Source organism: Strix aluco, chromosome 5 (genome assembly GCF_031877795.1).
Source record: "Strix aluco isolate bStrAlu1 chromosome 5, bStrAlu1.hap1, whole genome shotgun sequence".
In the NCBI taxonomy this organism is placed as follows: domain Eukaryota; kingdom Metazoa; phylum Chordata; class Aves; order Strigiformes; family Strigidae; genus Strix; species Strix aluco.
Window position 1 is genome coordinate 27,996,839 of NC_133935.1, and position 25,223 is coordinate 28,022,061.

At 39.7% G+C, this 25,223-nt stretch overlaps 1 protein-coding gene across 1 annotated transcript in view; it reads right to left on the reverse strand.

Annotated features, from left to right (window-relative positions):
* The window catches only part of BPIFC (BPI fold containing family C), a 47,747-nt gene that overhangs the window by 18,434 nt on the left and 4,090 nt on the right, over positions 1–25,223 (reverse strand). Inside the window, exons 2-10 of the mRNA XM_074826489.1 lie at positions 24,776–24,830; positions 21,902–22,027; positions 19,223–19,334; positions 13,935–14,090; positions 13,145–13,208; positions 12,998–13,058; positions 7,355–7,526; positions 3,055–3,097; positions 1,441–1,522 (exon numbers count right to left, since the gene is read on the reverse strand). Of these exons, the coding sequence (XP_074682590.1) occupies positions 1,441–1,522; positions 3,055–3,097; positions 7,355–7,526; positions 12,998–13,058; positions 13,145–13,208; positions 13,935–14,090; positions 19,223–19,334; positions 21,902–22,027; positions 24,776–24,830 (871 nt within the window). The remainder of the gene's footprint in view (positions 1–1,440; positions 1,523–3,054; positions 3,098–7,354; positions 7,527–12,997; positions 13,059–13,144; positions 13,209–13,934; positions 14,091–19,222; positions 19,335–21,901; positions 22,028–24,775; positions 24,831–25,223) is intronic.

The following is a 25,223-nucleotide window of genomic DNA, read 5'->3' on the forward strand; positions in this document are numbered from 1 at the left end:
TTCCTTCAAAGCAAGGGAAAAGCTCCACTATTACCATCCATGTAGATATCCAAGATTTACAAACTGAATTGTCTGAAAACTATCTCAGTTTATCCTCATCATATCACATTTTAACATTTTGTGGTTCTTCTAATGGAGTACCACCCAGTTTAGATAAAACTTTCAGCAAAAGTTAACACAGACACACTAAGGCTTCCAGAACAGTTTCATCATTTCTTTCTACAAATATAGCAGTAAAAGCCAAATATCTGCTTGCAGACACATTCAGATAGCACATACAAATACGCTATAAATAGTTTCTACACTCAAACTTTTCCCCTTTCAAGGTTTTACAAAGAGCCTCTAAAAGGAATTTTTTATTTCAATTTATCTGTTGAGCCAGCAAGCATTTGCTTCAGTCTATATGCTAAAGGAGATATGGATTGCGATCCTTTTTACCCAGAATAGAAGAAACCCAATGAGCTTATCAGTATGGCAATCAAGGGAGACTTGTTGCTGCATCTCTGCAGATCACTTTGGCTTTGCATGAATCCAGTTGTTGCCTCTGGCTCAGTGCTCTAGAAGTCCCCTTTTCCCACCTCCCCATTTCTCTGCCTCCCCAATTCTACCCTTTCTCCATGCACTCTAGTCTGTGGCACACTGAAGGACATGCATCATTTCCATTGTTCTGTCAATTGGGAAACAATACCAGATCAAAAATGGTATATTGACCAGTAAGTAAGTATAGGATGATACAGGGGAACTGTTTGTGTATACAGCATCCTCTTTAGTCTTAGGAGAAACAATTGCTTTGTTTGTGAACAACAGCCAGAGGACTAGGGCTTAAGGGGCAGTGTCATGCTAAGCCATGGCTCTGGTTTGAAAAGGCCCATCTAGCCATGGGACTTGGTCAGTTGGCCCCAGAGCATGTGTTCCATTGGAAGTGAGAAGAGATGGGCACCAAGGCTTTAGTTCTCTTTTTCCCCATCTCATGAATTCTCCCCCAAATAGGTAGAAGAAAGTGCCTAAAGTGTTATCAATGAGGCACACCAAACTATTTAAAAACCTCCATTTCTTTTGAGTTTTTCTTCTTCCATTCTTTTTCTGGTCATTTTTCACCTACCACACAATACAATGAATTGGAAGCCCTGCTGTGATTTACTGCTGTTTGGTTTCAGGATGCTTTTTTTTGTAAAAAACTGAGGCAGCCAGCTAGATAAATAAACTGATTCAGCTAAAAGTCAAATGCAAGCCACATTTCTGTCCTGAGTTGGAGCTGAACTTTCTGTATTTTGGCATTTGTAGACTAGTTTTCCTTTCCATACACTTTTAATATCTCCTGGTTGGATATCTCTGGTGACACTGACATAAGACAAAGAAATCTTCCAGCTCCATTTTACAAATATGAGAGGTACAGAATTATTTGGTAAATGATACCCTTGAAGAGCTGCAGCTACTCACATGCAAGGAAGAACTGCCGGGTGTTGTAAAGGCCAAGGGGAGCCTTGGCTGCAGTGAGCATGAGACTGTGGAATTTCAGATCCTGGGAGGAACAAGCAAGACAAAGAACAGAATTACAGACATAGACTTCATATGAGCACCTTTCAGGGACCTGCTTGGCAGGATCTGTGGGAAATTGCCCTGGAGACTAGAGGCCCAGAAGAGCTGGCTAATCTTCAAGAGCAGCCACCTCAGAGCATAAGAATGATCAATTACAATGTTCAGACAATTGAGCAACTATGGCAGAAGGCCAGCATGAATGAACATGGAGCTCTTGAGTGAACTCAGAACACAAAAAGGAAGCATACAGAAGATGGAAACTGAGACCAGCTACTTGGAAGGAACACAAAGATATTCCTTGCACATGTAGGAATGAAGTCAGGAAAGCCAAAGTTCAGTTGGAGCTTAAATTAGTTTGGGAGGTGAAGGGCAACAGGAAAGGTTTCTGTAAGTACATCAGTAGCAAAAGGAAGGCTAAGAAGAATGAGGGCTGATTGCTCAGTGGGCCGGTGGACTAGTGACAAGAGGCATAGAAAAGGCCATTTTTACTAGCAAGACTTGTCCTCTGGCCTCTTGGGTTGCTATGCTCCTAGCAGAGCCTGTGGGAGTGAGGCATCACCCACAGCAGAGGAAGACAGAGTTCAGGATCACTTAACCCACTCGGACATACACAAATCCATGGGACCAGACAGGATGCATCTGGAGATGCTGAAAGTTCTGCCTGGCTGATCTCATTGTGAAGCTGCTGTCTATCACCTTCAAAAAGTCATGGGCCTTAAGAAAGGTTCCTCATGACTGGAAAAAGGCAGGCATCACACCTGTCTTCAACAAGGTCAAGGAGGATGATCCAGAGAAGTCAGTCTCACCTCAGTCCCTGAGAAGGTTATGGAGCAAAATGTCTTAGAAGCCATTTCTAAAGCACATGAAGGATAAATGGGTTAGTGTCCTCCTCCCTTCATGTAAAGATGTAGCTTGGGCTGAGCTGCTGAAGAGTCACACTGACCATTTCTCAGTCTACAGTGAATGATCTAAACAGTGGCATGGTGTTTCTTTTATTCCCTGTTTTTGACTCCCCTTTTTATGATATTTGGTTGAAGTGATTCAAGATAATGGAACTGAGCTTAAGCCTGACTTCGTGTTCACTCCAACTGCTACGCCTACTCAATCCAGCTGTGAATTCAGGCTGGCTGTCAGAAGCAGCTAGAAGAAGTGTTAGCCCCATCCCTGCTTTTGTGCTGCTGGATACAGAAGTGAACAGAATCAACTATGATGGCTTGCTAGGTCATGCAGACCCAGACAGACATTTCTCTTTGTTTCAATTAATGTTACATGGTAATAAATCTATAACATTTGGAGCCCCTGATGAGGAAAAAAACCCAACACTCCAAGAGGTATATTTCCTCTTACTGGAAAGAAAGAGAAAAGCAGAGAATATACTATTTCTAAGCAGAAAGAGTGGTGGCAGATGATATCCCTGAGACAGACCAACAATGGTCCAGCAACAAGTTCAGATGAATTTCTTTTATCTCTGAAGGGCTCAGCTACCTTTCTTAGGCACTGAAACCATCAACTTACCTCAGAGAAGCCAAGAGTGGAGTGCAGCAGGGAGAACTGGAGCCTGAGGAAAAGAAGTAAAAGAAGAGGTTTCACTAGAAAGGATGAAGACAAAAGTTATGCACACTGCTTGAAGGTTCATTTGTGGAATCTCATACTGATTTAATGCTGATTCACACATTTAACTTTGCCAAAGACTCTTTGATTTCCAACAGCTTTTAATCAAAACTGGCACAACTACAAATGAGTTGTAGAATCACTGGCATCTTTCTGATACTAGTCTCCTCCTACAGTCAAGTGTAGTCCTGGGCTGTGACTATAAGACTTGGGAAATCAAATTTCTCTGGAATTGCCATTTCCTGCAATGGCTGAACTATACATTCCTCAAATGTTCATTATGATTTGAATAAACTCATATCCATTGTTAACCATTATGATTGCCTAACTTTTTCTGTTGATGCCTGTAATGCATTCTCAGATCATTGTAAATATAATCCTTGGGAAAACCAACATTTTGAAGAACAGAAGAATACATTCTTGTGTCAAAAGCTCTGAGTGAGTGGCATCATTACTTCTTAAACTTATACGGACAGGATCAGATCACTCTAAGTCCTCTTTTCCTGTTAAAAAGAGCCAGTGACCAAAACTAAGAAAAGGCTGATCACATTTTTCTTTAATTAAAATGTAATAGGTTAGAAAATATCATATATTCTGGAATATAGCACCAGCTTGGAGTATAGACCTAACAAGAAGAAACACCAATGTGGGCTACTTGCCTGAAAGTCTGTGCTTCTACCCACCTGCTGCATTTAGGGAGAAAGGGGCTGTAAACCCAGCCCAGCTTGAAGTGTGAATAAAATTTGTTGTAAGACAGCTGAGAACACCCATAACTGTAGGTAGCCACAAAACCAACAAGATCTAAAAAGCTCTGAGCTTTGCTTCAAACTACAGGCACCTTTCTAGTTTCATTTGTTTGATGGCATGGTGTCTGCTGTTGCAGTATGTGCTATGTAATCTCACTTTTCCCTTCCTCTCATGTGAAGGCATACAGAGAGCTAGTTACAGCGGTCCGGTGCAGTATTTGCACTATGGCAGTTCTGTTTATGATGCTCAGACATGGCATGGCAGCAACATTTAGAGGGTTTTGAATAAACTACTCAACTTCATTCTCCAACATTGGCACAGACTGAAACAGAAGCCTTTAAGATAACCAATAAATGGAACATTGTCATCTGGAAAGATATTTAACCTACAGAAAGGGGTAGTATCATGTTGCGCAAGAGACATGGTTGTTCCACAATATTATTATATTTCACCTGCAAGACTTAGACTAACCAGTCAAAAGTATCTTAGAGCTCTTGTGAGAAAGAAGGTAACTAATTTTCTTTTTCTCATGGTGAAACAAGCACTGTTATGCTGACACAATGAAGTTCTTTTGTGTCCTAATGTTGGGATTGTTAATGTTGCTTTCTGAATTTTCCTTGGTTAGCTCGTCAGAAGTAATGAGATAACCAACTTCTGTTTGGTTATTGTCAAACTGGCTCTGGTGCTGGCTGTCTGCAGGGAAAAAACCAAAACAGTATTCTGTGACTGTATACGCAGATAGATACTGTCTTAGATACAGGCACAAATGCAATTGCTTTTCTGATTGGAAACACGATGTGTAAACTTTTTATTTGGTCAATACATGTAGATAGTGAAACAATTTATGAATGTGCAGCCTTCTGCTAGCAACTGAGATTGCATGTGTGAAGTGATAATACTACCCTGATTGCCTCCTTATCATTAGGTTCATTTAAGTCCTTGCATGGCTGATATAATTGGTTTACTTTCAACCTAATGAAAAGACATCTGGGGACACACTGAACTATTTCATAACAAACAAGTTAGGAAGACTGGGCATCAGATAATCAATTTTTATATATTACAATTTATTCTTGAATAATCACTCAACCTCCCACATGGAAAAAAGGGCTCGCATAAGTAGCCCTCTGCACCTGCGTATTAAATTCTACAATATGTAGTGCATGTTTCCTCCCTGTGAAGTGCAACAGAACAGTATGCATATTTGTGGCAGACCAGTATATGCTATTTTATGATGATCTGTATGATTTTCAAAGGATCTGGAAGATTACTGTGTGCTTTGTTCAGCCCCAGCACTGAATGTTATCTTCTATCTCATGTTACTTACTAGATTCCCTGTAAAGATGTACTGGGTGGTTGAATTTGGCAGAAGAGCAAAGACTTCTACACAGCCAGTGATCTGTAGGATGCATATGTCTGCAGTTAAACTGACTGCAGGTGGTGATGTAGCCATCAGTTTCAGCAGCACTGGGCATGCTGGTACATAGCTCAGAGAATGTGGAATTTCAAAGAGGAAAAAAACATTGAATGCAGAGTTAAGCTACAGTTTCCATGGCTGCATCATAATCAGGTGCTATCTTCTGGCTAATTAACCTATATTAAAAATACTTCATTTTAATTACACCAACTGAAATGACAAAATTAGCATTGCATATACTCTTGAGTTTCAGAGACCATAAAACAAATTATGAAGTTTTAGACCCACAGATATTGAACATATATAGAGAAATAATTTAAATGTTTTCCCGAAAAATGTATTTCAAGAGGAGGGGATTAGCACTGCATGTTGAAGAAATGAGGGAAATGAGTGATTCCAGTAAGAAAAAATTAATGATCCTGACAATATAAAGAATTTGGAAAAGAGGCAGCCTTCCAAAAGAGCCAATCTTTTGAAAAATAGAGAAAGTCCTAGAGAACAAAACATTAGTTTGCAGTGCCACAGATTCCAAATTTCATAATTTTATAGTAAATGTTGCCATATTAGGGATTTTTAAAGCATCTCATAGTATCTTCATTTCTTGCATCACCTTTATAAACTTAGCTACTCATGACTATTACTTCCCATTGTATATAATCTCCAGTAGTCATAAACCATGCATCTTTGCATAGAGAAGTCAGGCTACCAATAGCAGAGATACCATTACCCTGAACAGGAATAAAAGGAGACTGATCTCACAGATCACTTAGTCTTTATAACTGTTTCAGAGACTGAGAGCAAATCCAGCACTCAGAGCAGTAGAGAATGACTAGAGTAGTGTGATATAGTTAGGAAGAACATAGAGTTATGATGGGATAGACATTTATGTTTGCATCTTACACTAATCATAAACAAGCTCAGTTTCCTTGTCTCCTCCAAACTTTTGCAAATGAACTAGTACACAGATAATATCTATAAAAACATTAGCTACTGCTCCTTCTTAAAAGGTCTGTACAAGTAAAAGTACCACCTCAGGAACAAAGTCTTTGAATAAGGCGGTATTTAGGTTAAAAGTAGTAGCAAGCAGTAAATAAATGAATTAGATCACTACATCAGCTTGAAAATTAGGTTTTCCTTGGGAAAAAACTCCATATCCTGTTTAGTTTTAGATAATGCATGTTTTGATTCAGTATTTCATTGCTGCAGAATGATTCCTAGGGAACCCACAGTGCTCTGTGGGACAGAAGAGAGACAGATTTCTCATGGACATGTTTCAGAAACATGTACTAGTGAATAAGCATTATTCTTTGAAAGAACAGAGGTGGCATCCTGCTTTCTTCTTGCCTTTGGGACTTTCTTAGATGAAATATACTGAATCTGTCAGAGGCAGGACTCAAAAATCTCATTTGTCCATTTGCTGCTGACCACTATGCTGATGTTTATCAGTGCCATTTCTGTCACCAATTTTTATAAAGACCCTCTTAGCACTGTTTCAGTTAGAAAAAACTTCTTGGTAACTCTGACTACTAATGCCAGTGTGGAAACAGTATTTCTGAGAGAAGTCTTGTATGTTCTTCACCCACAGCTGAAAGCTTAGTTTCTTTGTACCTGCTTCTTGCCTCATCCTGCTGCTCTGTTAAGTCTGAGGGTTTATTGTAGCTCTCAACATAGCCAATACTTTTGTTGTGGGCCTCTATGCAGCAGACTGTGGCTTCAGTACACTTTTTCCTGTCTTGCCCTTTCCTTTCCTATGTGGAATCCATGGAGAGAAAAGCTTTTTTTTGGTTCTTTCTTGCCATTCCTTGCACACCAAGTCTGTGATGTTCATATCTGTCATTCCTTGCCTAGAGCTGCCAAGAAGTGCAGACTTAGGTCTGAGGGAGACATTGACTATTGTAAATGATGACATACAGAATGAATGTCAGGATTCCCTCCTACAAGTGGTAGAAGTGTGACCCAAATCTGTGTAAAATGGCAAATATAATGTGAATATCCATACCACTGATATTTGTAATTCTATTACATGCAAATTATACTCACCTCTTTGGAGATGGTGATGTTAAAGGCCCCTGCTCTGTAGTAAGCCAGTGAAGCAGACTTGAGAAAATAACTGGAGACTCGCAGGTATAGCATGGAAGCACCCTGGTTTGGGAGAGCAAACAGAGCTGGCGCAAAGGAAGGGTCTCTGATTTCCTACTGGATAGACTGTGCCCTGCAAAGAGTCATTATCAAGTATTTCTAGTTGTAAACATTTGTATCTGTCACAATGCACTAGCAGTGGTTGAACAGAAAGAATTCTTCCTAACCTGAAGAAAATCTTGACATTAAAGAAAACCTGGAGTAAGCAAATAAGTTTGTGATATGACCTAAAAATCAGCAAATTTAGACTCTTTTGCAAAAATACAGGAATCACAGAGAAAACCTGGCCTCCATCCTTTCAAAGTTTGAATTTCAGTATTCAAGTGATTATTCTGAACTGCAGCTATGTGACAGAAAAAAAATTCTCTGGACCACAGTTTTCATTCTCTTGTGGCAAAGACACATTCGTTAATTTAATTCTAAGGGTGCCATTTTAAGAAAATATTCAGATACACCCCAAAAGCACTGGAAGTTGCTTAGGACAGGGACACAAAGGAACTGAACTCTTAGCCCTGGTCCAGCTGCCAGTCCTCCAAGACCTAGTTTGGGTGCTGCACAGGTGTGGAACCTTGGTTAAGTTACACTATGAAAATAATTCTTAAAATGTGAGAAGGTGTGTGAGCTCAGGCCATGTAAGACAAGAAAAGTAAGAACAGACAGTATGTAAGTAGTGTAATTATTGACACTGTAATGGTTAGTAGCTGAAGGATTCAACAGGAAAAATACTGACATGGAAAGGTATAAAACCCTAAGAAAAAAGTTGAGGTGGAAGATGGCAACTCATAACCATCAAGAATCAGCCTGTTCCAAGGAGCACTGAAGACCAGTAACTTCCTTAACTGATTAATAACCGATTTACAAAGACTCATCCAGTATCCCATTGGGATGTTAAATCCCATTGGTGTCATGTTAAAGCTTAGCCTGTAAATTCTAATTAGCTATAGCAGCTGATAAATAATTTCTTAGTATTTTTAAGCTATGTATATCCTGCTTGCAGAGTGTTTTTTGTGAGTGGTAAAAGTTGCTTGAACAAAATAACCAAGAGGGAGATTTTCAGCCACAGCCACAGATCTAGCACATCTTTCTTAAGTCAGTTCTGAGAGCCATGGGGATGCTCTGAATTACAAGGACTGTTGAGGCTGCTGGAAAAGCTGGGCATTGCTGAGATATCTCTTGCCAACAAAGGCGGAAAATGGATAAAAAAGGAACTGCTGTGCTGCTTAAGGACTGTCTGTGAGAAGTCTTTTTTTTGGGTGTGACCTGTACATATACAAGATGCTGAGTCACCTCAAAAAAAAATGCTTGGGATTGCAATCACATTGGTTAGCCATCATGGATTATGTATCCCTGGTAACAGGTGAAGACCAAGCAGCAGTGAAAGAGCTGTGTATCTAAAGAACATTTTAATGCTGTTTATAAAGCACCTCTGAAGGGTTTCAACTCTGAAATAATTTACTTTTAAATAATAGCTTTGGTTAATTAACAAATGCAGTTAATTGAAGTGCTAAGGCTTGGACAACCGGCCCAAGCCAGAGTTGACCTATAGATGAATCCTGTATATTTTATAACTGATAAGCATTGTGCTAATAGGTATTATACTAAGTTATAGCAAACCACCTATTCTGATGTAAAAGGTGGAAGTATTGAAGCCTGAGCAACAGGCCCTGAGTCGAAGCTGCTAACTCAGTATGTAATCATTAGTGAAATATGTATGGAAGATGTAGCTATCTTGAATGTATCTTTATCTTTCTTTGTGTGTGGATAAAATAACAGGGTCATGGACACAGTTGTCTGTCACTGTGGCCTGATGTGAGACCTTGCGCCTAATCCAATTAGATAATCAGAAGAACTCCCTTAGCTTCTTCCTTGAGCCCTGGCCAGGCTCTGGAGGAATCTAATGTGAGATTGAAACCAGATATTTCCGCTTAAAACAAAGGTGCCAGTTATTCTGGCTTGCTGATTTTTGGGTATATAAGGCTGGACCCGCTCACAGCAACTTTGCATGCCTCACCTATGGGTGGACGCACCACATAGGATTTCCCACTTGCAGGGAAAGGCTCTCCAAATCCTCGCTGTAACCGGGGCTGCCCAGCGACTGCGGATCTGGATGATGGTAACGTATGCAAGTGGTGATGTATCTTTCTTAATCACTATTCTCTCTCTCAGGAAGTAATGATTTGATGCATTACCCTGTATTTTCCCATTTGTTTAAGTGCACTATTCTGTCTTTTCTTACTGTATGTTTTCTGTATTATTCTGTTACATTATTTAGTTATTTTGAGTAAAATACACCTACTCTTTTCACTCTGGTGTCTGAGTTTAACTGGTATCCCTAATCAGCAAATCATAAATTGGTGTCAGAAGTGGGATACGACAAAAATGCCATTATTTAAAGTAACCATTGGATGTTTTAAATTGTATGAAAAGGTATCTATTGAAAAAGGGAAAGAAACTACAAATTCAAGTAAACAAGGATGGATTTTGTTAACTGCATACAGAAAACAACACCAGAGTAAAGGGAGGCTCTGTTGTTAGAGCGCTCCCAGATGAAGCGACAGATGTGTGATTTGCAGAGTCAAACAGTGATGTTGCAATGCCAGAATAAGTTGCTTGCTGATAAACTGGATACTTATCAGACAGTGGCGGAGAAAGCTGCGGTGCGAGTAGCACAATATAAGTATAGGAGAAGGAGAAACTGTAAGAAAGTGCATGTGGTGATTGCAGAAGCGGGTGTGCAGTGGGATCCTGCTAGAGATCCTAATATTGGGCAACCTGTGAGGAAGGATATGATAGAGGATTATACACAGCATGAAGTAAATGATATAATTGAAAGATTTAAGCAGAGACCGGGGGAATCCTTGCTCTCTTGGATGGTGCGTTTGCAGGATCAGGGAGTGGCAGGGGTAACCCTAGACGCAGGAGATTCTAAAAGATTTTTGATTTTAAGTTCAGATTCTTTTGTGCAGGATGCATTTCAAAACAACACTCAGGATATTAACTTGTTAGCATTGGCTGCTCTGGGATGTAATACCAAATATCCTACAGAGAATGATTGGCTGGCATCTGACCGTCAGTGGTATACTTTGCAAGATTGTATACAGCAAATGAAAGAGGAAGGGATGAAAGCAGTTACTTTTGTAGGAGACGCTGACTTTATGATGCAGCATCCTTTGTTGGTCACTATGAGAAACAGAGTGATTAAAACCGCTCCACCGGCATATAAAAATGTAATTATAACTCTTTTGATTAATGAGATAGAAAATCCCCTTTGTGACATAATAGAAAAAGTGCAACAGTTACATGACCTTGAAGAGTGGGGCCCCTGAGGGAGTGCAGGGAATTGAGATACTCGAGACAGCCCTAAAGGCAGTGAAAACAGGATTTCTCGTAAGGAAATGTTTACGGCTTTGTTAAAAGACAGCATGTCTCATGAAAAAATTTATGGTGTTCCAACTAACGAGCCGTGGCGAATATATACACAGAGAGAGCTGAATAAACCTAGCAAGAGAGTGCAGAGTTCTAAAACTAAGAATCCAGGGACAACTCAGCCTATGGCGCCCCTGCTTGAACCTCAGCGGGACCCTCCATCTGCCCACGGAGGGCCCCCCGTGAGTGGATCACTGGTTCCGGGGGTGAAAGAGGATTGGACAGCGTTTTCTGACTTGTACCCTTTGCAGGAGGCAAGTGAGGTGAATCGTATTATAATCAGCAAAACATTAATTTATTAAATAAGCAATTGTATCTGGTTTCCAAAAGAGCTCCAAATGTCTTACATTGCTTTTCTAATTAAATATTGGAGAGGCTGAGTAAGACTGTAGTGAAAGAAAGTGAATCAACACAACAGAGAATCAGAAAAGTCTTAGAAAGCACACTGATATTAAAGACAAATTACTTTCAAATTCAAGTTAATGTGTGTTTTGAAGACTATTGGAGAACTAACTAGGGAATAGTCTATATGGGCAAAGGCATCAATCTGGTTTAAGACTAGAAGAATGATGGACAAAACCAAAACAGCCGTTATTACAAAAACACATCACAAGCGGTTATTGTTTAGTTAAAGGCAAAGGCATTATAGAAATGATGAATCTGAAGAAAAACAAGGGTGGAAGATGTAAGAAGGAAATAAAAAAACTTGTTATAAGGGAAAAAGTGAGAGTATTCCCTCTGGAAAAGTCATCCGTTCCTCCTGGTTTAGGCCCTGTTCTGCTGTTGTCCACAACTGAATACATTCCTCAGAAATCTCTCCCATGCAATGAAAGAAAAAGTATCTAGGGCAGAGTCCCCTTTTTTGTTATGTGTTTGCCCAAGAGAACTAAAGTCTCCTATATGATTAGCGAAATACTGGTAAATACTACTAAATACTTTGGAAGATGACATTAGCACATTTTTACGCATACCAGTGTTGAAGACAAGGGATGTTTGTTCCCAACAATAGAGGGCACTTTACCAGACAATATGATTGAAGATTTCTTCTGAAATGTGCTCGCATGCAGCTTCAGTCTGATTGTTATTTTTGACTGTAAGATCTGTTCATACTGTGTAAAAATCAGATGGGTTTAAAGAGAAATGGTGAATTCACACAGAGATTGTGAACTACTCAATATGACAGCAGAGCTTGGAGTGGCCTTGAGCCTGAAGTGTTTAGGTATGTGATGCATAAGAAAATGTTCTCGATGACCATGATTTTCAGTAATATTTGCCACATTTTCAGTAATATTTGGCACATGGCAGGTATAGGCCATTTTAGGAAAAATAAAAATCTACTTACTCTGCTTCTGAATAGCAGAGCAGATAATAGAAATATCCACAATGCAAAGTGAAGAGCGGGAACAAACTCTTTAACCTGAATTATATGACTTAGGTGAATTAAATTAATTTGAATTGGTGAAAACTACAAATAAGCACAACAAATAAGCCCCTTTTTTGGAAAAAAAAAGCACAACAACAACAACAACAAAAAAAAAGCTGTGAAATTTATTATAGAAGTGAAAATCTTATATATATATATATATATATATATATGCTTTTTGGACACATATCTATTGTCTTCATGTCTCTGCAAGAGTGACACAGGAATTGTTCCTGGTGTGAAGAGAAGCATGCTTAGTGTGACGCTGTCTTCCTTCAGCATCTTGTTATCTCAAACTCAAGTTCAAAACAAGATATGCTGTTTATGAGATCTTACAGGGATGTTTGTTAGCTCTTTAGTGGATTACTGCTAACTCGGGTTTTCTTGTCCACAGTACCAAGAGCATGAAAATGTTAATCTCAAAAATCTAAGGAAATAACACAGGTCAGCTACAACAGACTGAAAGATTACAGGTGACCTGCTATGGACACAGAAGAAATCTGAATATTGTATACAAGGTGCATGCAAGAGATTTCTAGGGTAGACTCTGGTGAAGGTACAGAACAATGGCCGTATTTTTCTTCCTTCACTTTTTTTGTACTGTGGATAAAGGAATGGTTTGGCATCTAATAAAAAAGGCTACAATTTGAGCACTATGAAAATTACTTAACAGAAAGCTGTTATCAGCAACTCACCCTTATGCTTTCTTAGCTGTGCATCCATCATTTGGATTTTGTACTTGATATTTAGGCATAGCTACATAAAAGAGAGGCAAGTCAGTAATGTAAGGGCTGTATTTCAACTCCTCCTTTCACTACTTGAAACCATCTTTGCAAACCTACATTTTTATCCAATTTGGTGTGAATGGGCTTCTCAAGGTAATCAGACAGAAAGCTGTAGATCCAGCTAGAGGGAAGGAAGTGAACACAATGACTTTTTACCATGGATTGAAATTTTCAAAATATAGAATCTGGCAGACTGGGACATCAATGTCCTTTATATTAATGACATGCGATTACAGCAATATTGGTAGACTGTGCAGTTGACTGTTTTTATTAATTTCTAAGCCTCAGACAAATGCTAGGAGCTCTCAGTCTCATAAAAGCTATTTAGAAGGCAATCTGAAAAGTAGTGAATGTTCATGTTAATGTGTTGACAAACAATACTCAATTAGCCACATTTTGTCTTTCGGTAAAACAAAAAAATTTCTAGAAAATCAAAATGAGGACAACTACAAGCATTGTTTCATATTATCTTTGGAAAGTTTTATCGTGAAATTGTAGGTCAGCTTGTCAAAAGGCATAATCAGTCTAGACCACCTTCATAACTGCAAACCTCCATTTGCAATCTTGTATTCTTTAATATGCCCAAACGGCATTGTTTTCATATGCAGCATGCTTAGTCAACTTATATGTTGGCACGTGCAGAAAGAAGTGTAGATTAACTGCACTTCACACACCCAGCAAAGGAGCTTGGTTTTGAAAACAGACCTATAAAAATCTATTTTCATAGCCTTCAATAATTAGTTGTATCCTGTAACTGGATCCCTAAAAGTCAAAATTTGAAAAGGGGCCCTTATACTACAAACCCTGCTACTTCCCACAGAGTTATTAGAAAATCTACTGTACATACCTAGAGTCTCCATTTAACTTGACTTTTATACTATTAATGATCAGCTGGCAATTGTGTAGCAACATGGACAAGTGGCCTGTGCTGTCCCTTGACAATTTGAAGATAACTGCAATAAACAGTCCTGAGATGGACACAGTAATTCCTCCTTGGTCTCTGCTGCTCGGAGGAAAAAACCAAACTCAGTCAAGGAAACATCTGTTTTAAAGGAACAATTTAAGAAACTACCTGTAAATCAAGTTTGAAAGGACTTTTTGCTTCAGTCATCTCGAATGAAGAATGGGTTTTCTGGGGATTAAAGTAGATTAGGGACATGCATAGTACTCAAAAACAGATTATATGCATGAGTTTCCAGGGCATGAATTTTCCAGTGTTGTGCAGGATTTGACAAGTTTGCAAAAATGTGACAATGTCACAGCAACACCAGACATTCCAATCCTTCATGACAGATCACCCTGAAGGCCTCTGGGACTGCAGCAGCAGAAGTCAGTTAGCTAATAAATATAACATAACCCAGCAGTTCTCAACTTTGCAATTGTTCCACTTCCCTCTTTCCTGTAACAAATTTCAATAACTCTTTAAAATATATACATTCCTCCATTCTTTGTCCTGCCCAAATCCATTCATTCTGTCTCCTTCCTGTAAAAATCCCTTCTAAGACCCCAACAAAAATATCCTTATACCTAAATTCCAGCAAGTTTAGGTATTAGGACTATGGTTAGGAGTTGTAGAAGCTGTAGACCAACCAAGCAGGATACAGAGAGCTGAATGGATGTTAGAATAGCCTTATTTACCATATAATAACCTTATTTACTGTAACAGAACTGGCACCAAAAGCATTTTTCACCCCTTCATCCTGGTTACTCAGGTTTTCTTTTCCCAGGCATTACTACAGTGGCTGCACCACACTATGGAGAAAGAGCCCAGCCCAATATGAAGCTCAAACCATGAGTCTCTCAGTTTTCCTCTTTATTTTTCAGGCTAAGCAAAAATCCTGGGGAAAAAGGTTGTAATCCCAAAAGATTAATCTAGCCCAGCCCCAAACCATACACTACCCTTGACCAAACTAGTGAGTAGTATTGCCAGTCACAGAGTCCCTCCTACCACCACTACCATTTTCAACCCCACCTTTCAGTCCATATATGTGCATCAAGTGGCTCTTGGAGGAAGTGCCACTCTCCAGACCCTCATTTTCCAGTCCCTAACCAAACCCCTATCCCACAAGCCATTAGGAAAAACATTTTCCCCAGGAGGGTTGTGCAGCACTGGGACAGGTTACTTGGCTAAACACCATCACTAGACAGCTGACAGTCTGGTGACTGTTCTGTTTTGAGCAGGGGGCTGGACAAAATGACTTTCAGAAGATCCTTAGGTTTAGCCATCCTTCAGCGACACGGATCAGTGCAAAAGGATCTCAGCCCTCCTCCTCCCTTTTTGGGCTGCTTGGGAGATGGGGAGAAGCCCAACTACTTAGGTCCTCTGTTCCTGCATCCTTATATCTGCTCTTCTTCAGGAGGAATTGTTATTCACTGAGGCAGGGTTTCAGCTCCAGGCCTCCAGGAGCAAAGGGCCTGCCAGGAGATTTTGTGACTGGCAGAGTGCTCTGCAACACAGTGGAGAGAAGGGCTACAGTGAGAGCTGGAAATGCAGGGATAACACTATCACAACTAAAAAGCTGTGATAAGACCCATCTTACTGACCCTAGAAACAGACTGGGAGGGGTGGGTTGTCAATGGTCTCCCTTGGAAAGCTCATTTTCAGCTGGCCCCTCTTAGTCTGCTATACTGAAAGCAACATGTAGGGCTGAGGAATGAAGGGGATGAAGAGTAGGGCATATTCTGGATCTGTCTATACCTATAGCCATTCACAGAACATCACATTGAACAAAGCAGCACAGATTGTTCCTTCTGCTCCTCAGAAAGGCAAGAAAACCCCTTCACCCCCTAAGCTCCACCAAAGCTGGCTTTGACCACCTCCACCATGATCTGCTCCACCAAATCCTGCATACCAGATCCCTGCCTCCCTTGCTGTCTGTGAAGTCTTTGAAGTTTTACACATCTGGGGTCTCCAGATTATGCCCAGATTCTTATCCTTCAGCAAGAGGGAGAGGTAGCTTTGTGTTTGGGAACAGCTGATTTGCCCTGCTGAACTCAGTATCCTTTTCCTCACAATACTGGTATGACAGAAGGAACAACAGACAGGTTAGGGGCACAGTGACAGCACTTTCCAGCCACCAGTACTGAGACTGAATCCAGAACTGCATGTCCATGCTCTTTTGAAATCAGGACATGCTGTGAAACTTGCAGCATGGTGATCCATTTTGCTGTACTATCTGGCTTGCAAATAGAGCAATGCCTACTGCTGTTACCAGCTACTTCATTAACCCAAGTTGTAGAGATTAGCAAGCTTTTCTGATAACCCAGACATTTTATCCCTCCTCCCACCCCCAAGAAAATTTACAATATTGAATTACAATGCTATAGTAAAAATTCTGGGATAAAAAAGTGGACAATCTCATACTACACAGGTCATGAAGCTGTCAGTTTTCCATAGTGACCCTAATTCTGGAGTTTCCAAAATTCTGAATGTTTGGCATTGTGACAGTGCCCTTCCTTTAACAGAAGCACTTTAGAAGACAATATACACTGTATCAGCAAATAGATAATTAGCTATAGAGTCAACCTTCCAGTTATACTGTACAAAGAAAGGAACAAACATGGCCACTGCAAACTCTGTCGTCCTGAATATTCATGTTATACCATGTAATATACAATCTGGACAAGTTGAGCATGCTAACGGATGTCTGATCTGATATTTCCCAAAGAGACAACCTGTGGGGTACAATAATTAAAAAAAAAAAGAAAAAGAAAAAGAAAAAAAAGCATTAGTTGGCAGGGGCTGTTTCCTTAAGAAGTTTATTCAGGTAGATTGTTGTTAAATGATAAAGCATATCTGACCTGAAAAATAATAATTACCAACTAGATTTCTGAATTTCATTTGCAATCCCTCTCCCAGAACTGCCACTCTCCAACCTGCATCTCTCTGTACAACACTTACAGCAGCCATGTGTTCATACTCCAGTCTGCACTGATTGTAGCAGAAGCATATGCCACTTACAGACTAATACCCGTGCCAGGAATAAAGGAAGCAGAAGTTTCTGGGAAATCTACAGCATTAATTCTGAGCCTACAGAATACAGAAAGGGAATATTAGACTGCATGTCAAAAGACTAAAAAGGACTTCTGATCACTGAAAACCTTTCTGCTATAAAAGGCAAAGTCTATGCTTTTGTAAAAGAATTTCTTAGAAATGACTGACCCCTGTATATTTTAGGAAAGAAAGACACCAGTACCATTACACCTAGTAGCATCCTTGGAAAAAGAATCTTTGCTATCTGCCTGCGGAAAAAAGGATGCCTGGCCAAAACAAAAACCGCCCCTTGGGAGAAAAACAAACTCTTTAGAGCAAAATGTGCTTGCTGGGGAAAATAAGTCTGTGTGTTAAACCCAGATGCTGTATCTATAAATAAATCCAGGTTGTCTGAATGCTAGTGTTTGCTGAAGAACATCAAAGTTTCTCTTTCCCCATTCTGCATCCTCTCCCTTGCCTCAGAAAAGGGCTCTGGAGAGGATCCGTTTTTCTAAACAAAATCTTACTTGAAGATTTCCCTGCCAAAACAAATGTTTGATACTCAAGGATACTGTCTTGCAAATGGGTGTGTTGAACTAGGCTGAACATTGTAAAGATATCAGCTGTAATCTTATCATGTAGTACACATTCCTGATTGATTGTTTCCCAATATCTGGCAGAGATCTCTGAAACAACTGCCTTTAATCTACTTTCCATGGGGCAGAAGGCACCAGTTACTTTTAGTTAAAATGACCATAATTTTCCAATAACATCTTGGGCAGCAGTAAGGCTGACTTTAGTAATCTTGTTTGCAGTGAGCTAAAATCAGATTATCCACTGGGAAGATGGCCAATTTCCAGAACTATGGATGGGAGAATGGATTGGGATTTTGAAGATCATATAATAATTTAGGTTGGAATGGGACCTCAGGAGATTTTCTGGTTCAACCCCCTACTCAAAGCTGGGCCAACTCAGGGGCCATGCCCACTTGAGTCTTGAACACCTGGATGGAGATTCCCCAACCTCTTTGGACCCTTGTTCTGGTGCTCCTTAGCACTTTTTCCTAGCTTTTCTTGATGTAACTTATGTCTGTTGCCCATGATCCTTTCACTGTGTACCTCCAAGGAAGCATTTAGCTCCATATTCTTTATAATCACCACCCAGCAGACAGTAGAAGACATGCAATAAGACACACGCACCTCCACCCCCACAGTTTCTTCTTCTCCAGTCTGTCCAAACACAGCTCTCTCAGATGTGCAGGGATTAAGGTTGTGAGGATGGTATAATACAATGAATCCTGCCAGAATGCAGGCTATTAGGAAAATATGTATAGGTAAAGGATGCAGACCCTATCCAGCAGAAGGTACATGAAGTCTCCCAGATTGGTATTTTTTGCTCTGGGTAATTTGTAAAGAAAAGGAAGTAAAATGCTGCTGAGCAGCAGAACTTGGCTTGATAGTAGTATTAAAAGACCAGAAGTTTCTGTTTTCCTGTTTATACCTATTGGAAGATGAGATTGAAGGCTGTAGAAAAAAATACTTTTATATTAGTCTCCTTATTTGGAGAAATTGTAGAAGACTCTATAAAACTGTTTTTCTAATGGCTGCTCCTGGTACAATGATTTTCCTCAGCAGGAAATAGGTGTTGAGCCCTATCCAATAAAAATGCTGATTTACCCTTGTAAATCCATCCAAAAAGATTCTGTAAAAGTCATCCTCCTGCCACATCAGCCCAGATACACTGTCCCCTTGCACACATTTTCATCTTACCATTTTGTTGTCTTTTTCTCATCAAACACAAATGAATTATTTTCACTGCCACAGGTCCTTCACAGTAGCACACTTAATAACACCGATTCTGCCCTCTTTCCCACCCATTTCCCCTGCTGTATCATAGCCATGTTTACACCTGCCTTGCCCTAAGCTCTGATACAAGGCAACTAAAAAAACAGCCAAGGTGCTCCTTCAGCTTTCTAAAAGATCATCTCTGAGTGTGGTAGAAGGAAGCACTTATAAAACAAATCAGTGCTTGGGCAGTGGGAGCAGAGTTAGATGAACCACTAAACTTTTACACTGAACAAAAAAGTGGCTGCATAATTATTACTATGCAGTAAGAATAAGCTGTTTCACCCTAAAACTTTGAAATGTATTTCCTTTACTTACCTTGAAATGACATAGTTGACATTAACGACTGAGAAATTCTCCTGACCACTCCAGCTTGGGAGGGTCTCTTTCAATACTGCTTGCTTCAGGAGCTCCATCCCAATCCTCCTGCCTACAAGGGAACAGAGGGAAGCACATGCCTTGCAGATTGGATTCAGGCACCCAAAGGTCCAGATATGCTACCAAGTAATTTAACCATCACTTTTAACATAATTCTTGAAACGCCCTGATTCTATGATCCTTACCTAGATCTTCCAACCACTTACACACCCATTTATAACTTCTATTAGCCTCACATACAAATCATTTAACTGAAGATCAAGATCATCTGTTAGGATCATGTCATCCCTGAGCTGTATTTTATATTCTAGAACTCGTCAGGTTTCTGAAACGGTTATACTTCATTCACTTCACTCACAATGTGGACAGCCTTGGGAAACACTTGGTATCACCTTTACCTCAGATTGTCTCATACCTGTTGAATTAAAAAGTCAGTTAAGAAGTAGCAAGATGACTTCTATATGTAGTATTTACTTACAGAAGTGTGATATACGCATCTAAAGTGCTGGTATGTCAAATGCGGAACTATCTGGATTGTTACTTGTGTACAGGAAGTTGTTTGAGGTTTAAGAACAATCCTTTTAAACATTTTCATCCCATTTCTTTCAGAGTACATACCACTGCACCTTATCCATTACATCATGCTGCAGACCTCTGACTTATTTCCTTATCTTCTCTCCTTACTTTAAGGAATCCCTAGTTTCTTGAAAGCTTCAATGCTATTTGTGCATTGATAATACACACAGACCCTATCATCAACAAACAGAACATCTTTAAATCCCAAATTCCTTGTGTCTTCCTTCTTTCTGCTCATCTCTGATGAAGACACTGCTAAAACTTTAATACTGAATAATGTCCTGCTTTCAGATATTTTTAGCATTAGTTTCTTTGGCTTTTGGCCTCACAGCTGCTGAATACAAAGTATTTTTTTCTCCCCCAGACTTCAGTGTATTAAAAAAGCAAAAAATTGAAATCAGTAACTCATCATGGGAATACCTTTTTATAAAATACATCTTTTATGAAGGAGAGGTAAGTTATCATTCCCTGGGAATTCCTGCCTCCAAAGCAAAATATGGGCTCTGACTGAAATAACTTAAAGCTCTCTTACAACTGTCAGTGAAGGCAGCCATTGATTGCAGGTGGAATTTCTCTCAAGGTTCTTGTAGCAGACAAGGAGTGTGCAGGCAGGGTCTATTGCCTCAGCCTTCAAATATCATATTAAGGGAAAAGACATGACACGCATCATGCTCTTCAAATATGAGAAATACCTTTGGGAGGTATTTGCCTCTTCTTACTACTAATGCAGGGGTATGCAAACTTCATTTGTTTGTTCAGCACTTGAAGGCCATGCTGAATGTCACAAAAACCGCTGGGCCACTAAGAAACACCAAGATGAATGTGGGAATTAAGAACTGGTGGTTAGCAAACTGACCTTGAGGTTAGAAGAATGATGGTGGGAAACTAAGGCAGCATTATGTAACACCGTGTTGAGTGAAAAACAGCAGTAAAAAACACCACCTGCAGAGTGCGGTGAGCATGTAAGCAATAAACAGGCAAAACCTAAAGGTCAGTATGATGTAAAAGTAAAAACAAATCTATGTAAACAGGTGGTAATAAATTGGGAGCTTGCACATAGTGAGGTGGCATTTGCTCTTGGCAATGCCTCCCCTTCAACAAACTGGTGTGAGTTTGTCATTCTTCTGCGCGTTGCCCCGATCCTGGCTGGACCGAGACCGACAGCTGAAGTCTCATTTCTACAGGCATGAGAGAACCTTAGGGAGCAACTTCTCCTGTGTCATAAAAAGATACGGAAATCAGTTCTGCTTTGGGTGACTGATGTTTGCCCTGCACTTCTCAACTCCTCAAAAGACTTTAAAACAATGCTTATACAGACAAATAAGTGGACCTGATCCTTGCTTTCATCTCTAAGGCATAAACCCACATCTCACAAGTCCATTGTTTACCTGTCAGCATGTTCAATACATAAATGACAACTAATCCTTAGCACGACCCAGCCTTTGTTGAATTTGTGCCTTGTTAACCTTTATGAATAGAAAGAGTAAGGAAAATATATTGTGGAAATTGCTGATACTCTGTTAAGGGGCAGAATTATGACACAGTTACTAGATTTTTTTTGAAAGAATGGCACATGCAGCTGCTATCCCACACCAGATGGAGGAATGAGATTGTGCAGTTATGTGGTTGTTCCAAAATTGTAAGGTTTTTTCCCAATTATGTCTTATTATCTTCAATTAAATATTTGACTTTCAATCAGCTTTTTGACACTTTTAAAAACGGAGCAATTAAATGACCATCTCATTCTGGTTCTAAGAAAGTAGATGATACAAGGAATGTAGTAGAAATGCTGTTGGACTGTAGGACAATGCAATCACCAATGCAAGGATAAATTCACACCTGGGGTGCACAACAAGGAAGGAAATAAGTTAGAGAAGAGACAAAGGGTGTTCCTGGTATGAAGTGACAAAAAGAATTTATTCTGTTTCACTTTTTAAGGAGCTTGTTTCTACACTGCATCTTTATTAAGATGTATTATTCTGTGTGTATTCTATATTCTGTGCATATCTATCATAAATTAACTTCTGGCAATGTTAGACATACCGTAGTCCAGCCCATTCTGAGTAATCCTCATTTTAAAACCAGGATTAGCCTCAAGCCGCAAGGACAGCCAACACAGCAAGAAAGAAGGCAATGTCTTTAGCATCGCCTCTCCTTTGTCCCAGGGACCTGTTAACAACATTTGTGATGCAAATGTAATCATAAACAATGCATACCATGAGTTGCAAAAAATCTGTATCCATTACTTCCCTCAATGAAACTGGGACAAGGGTGGATAGTCAAGAGAGGTTTAGCCAATGATTTATTCCATGAAGTAGTCACTGTGGGAGCAGATGCAGATTTCTGATTACTTGGATAGCACTTTGGCAGGCGTTAGCTGTTGGTGAGAATGAGTGGTTCTGCTCCACCTCTCCATGCCTTCCCCACACCCATGTCTTGGCTGGTTTATTTTACCATCTGTCCTACCTCCTGCACAGTGAACATGACAGAGCAATCCCAGCCAAGGAGGAGCAGGTCTGTCCTCCTATAGAATAACACCGTTTTTATATACATACCCCCTAGGATATACTGGATTTGTGAGTCCAAAAGTTTTTCCACTAAATCAGCTGATCTAATAAAATACAGTAGACCTCCCTACGAAACTTGCCTCCCTGTTACACACAAACCTCGGACTTAATCCAAACACTGACACATGAGACTGGCTTAATCAGGTCATGTGAGAAGGGAATGCAAGATTAAATTCAAAGCGAACATGAAAATTACATGGTGATCACACATGAATAGAGAAGGGTGTTCTGGCAAGAGATTGCAGCACAGTGTCTCTGAGTGCAAAGCGAGACTGTGAGCCACTGTGTGGTGGGACACAACCATGACACAGATTTACAAAAGCTGTGACAAATTATTTCCTTCTGTTACACTTTCCTAATATGAAAGTAAGGTTTCTCTGTTCAAAATTCTTGCATTCATCCTGATTTTCACTACCAATTACAGCCACACTCAATTTCCTAGAAATAACAATATTGTTTCTCAAAACAACTTCAACTCTTCTCAGTGCTGCATTAGGAAATTGTTTATTAGGGACCTATGGCAACTTTACTCTGGATTTATCACTGAGGGGAGCAGCACATCCTTTTCTAACATGTCTGACTGTGATCATGGTACCTGCCTACATACAAAACCATGCTAATTAATAAGTAGCAAAAAGGTCTTGCTAGTTTCCCAGGTATTCCAGCCTATAAAGTCATTCCTGGATTTCTAATAAATACCATATTGTCTTGGACAATTTATTCCATAATCTGCCAGAAAACATATAAATGCATTTAAAAAACCCACAAACCCTCCCCTCCACCAAAAAACCCAAAGCCTACCACCATTTAGCAGTCTTACTTCTGTGTTGGAATTAATATTACCACGTCAGACTCTAAATGATTGCAAATCCGAGATCTACACAGTATCTCATAACATACTGCTCTTCAGTGGATTTCTGAACTATAAGACAGACAAAATACATTATCAATATTGTCCTGATATCAGTTCTCTGAGGAATCCTTACAAAATTACCCCAAACTAGCAAGAAAAAGTGGTTTCAGGGAAAAAACATTCTGAAAACATTGTGACAGATTTTGAAAATCCCCCTTTTAATTGGTCATTCCATCTTTAGTTCTTACACCTTTTTGGTTTCCTCCATTTTAAGCAACTCAAAATAAATAATTACTTTAAGGTAACAATGTTATATTTTGCAGAACAGCCAGTTGGAGTCACAAATCTTAAACTTTTTCCAGAATGTGTCCTGGCTTTTCCTGAAAACATGCCATTTTCTATCCTGATTATTAAGGTGTAGGGAGTGGCGTTCGGAAGATCTCGCGATGTACGGAAGGAATAGCTGTAGCCCTCCCTTGTTACGAGGTAAGGTGATGGATAGGCTTGTAATGTTAAGGGCACACCCACGAAGGAGGTACTTGGTGAGTGTATATAGGTGAGATACACAGTTTAATAAACGGACATTTTGTATCCATCATATTGGTGTTTGTACTGGTGTCCCCGTGAAGGTCTTAACCTCCTGCAGCATTAGTCTGCGATCTGAGCGCCACTGATATGTGGATTGGCAGGTTTAATGAGGCAGGCTAATTGCGGTGTTGCAGTGTTAGTCTCTGCGACCTGAGCGCCACTGACGCGTGGAGAGGCAGGTTCAAAGAGGCAGAGCTAACAGCAACATTAAGGGTCAATTAAAAATCAACATAAACCCAGAAAGACAGATTTTCTATCATTGAAGTACATGGATATTTACTAGATATTTATCTAGCAGGATTGTTAGAAGCATTGATGCAGGTGAGGTACCTCATTCTCATTGAATTTCATTCCCATTGAGGAACAGAAAACAGCAATCTTAGACACTACAGTGCTTTGTAGTTAATATGTTCTTGTTTGGATCTTAAAAGTCTGCCAGATGAGAAACTGAAAGAACAACAACTGAACTGCCATGGCAGTAAAAGATGGTATAATTTCATATGGCTTTCTCAAACCAACAAGGCTGATACTCTTGGTTTCTTTTGCACTCCAAGGCTGATATTCTTGGTTTCACCAAAGCCCCAAGCCTCTGCTAGATGCTAGGATTGATTATACAAGGTTAGTCAGACGACTGAGACAGACAGAGGTAAGGAGATGGAAATTGTAAGCTGCCTGATATCACAGCTGCCAATTGCATTGTTGATGACAATAGATGGCAGACAAATTGCTTTGATTTTATCTTCAGTAACTGAGCACACACCAAGCAATTCCTTGATGTAAGTCATTCTCTTAATTCTTTTGTCTTCTCAGAGATAGTGTAATCAAGTAAGATGAGTAGAGGAAAAAGATTAAAAACTCCTTTGTTTCAGTCTGTGTACCTGTCTCAGCCTTATGAAGCACTCTACTTACCAGTCTGTATGTAGATACCACATTTGGTTTCTCCTTTGTGAACAGTCTGCAAAAACTTTAAATAAAATAAAGATTAGAGTTGAAACCTGCCCAAGAAAGCCTCTGATGCAAAAAAAAAAGTCACTATCATTGTCTTGTACAGGTTTAACCCAGCCATAAAACCATACTATCTTAAGCTGACCAACCTCTGAAATAGAGTATCTCTGTAAAAGAATTTTGTCTTTGTCTTGCCTTGGTCCTGCACAAAACTCTCCACTTGCAGCCCACAGAAGAATTTCTTCCACTTCCAAAAATTCAGAAAACAAACCTCAATAGTTGACAAACACAAGGCAAACAGCTCTCAAACATGATAGCAAATATAGTGTCTACCCAACCTGAAGTCCAGAAAGAGCACTTTAGTTTCACAAATATCTCTGCTATTATCACAGAACTGGGACTGGATTTTTCA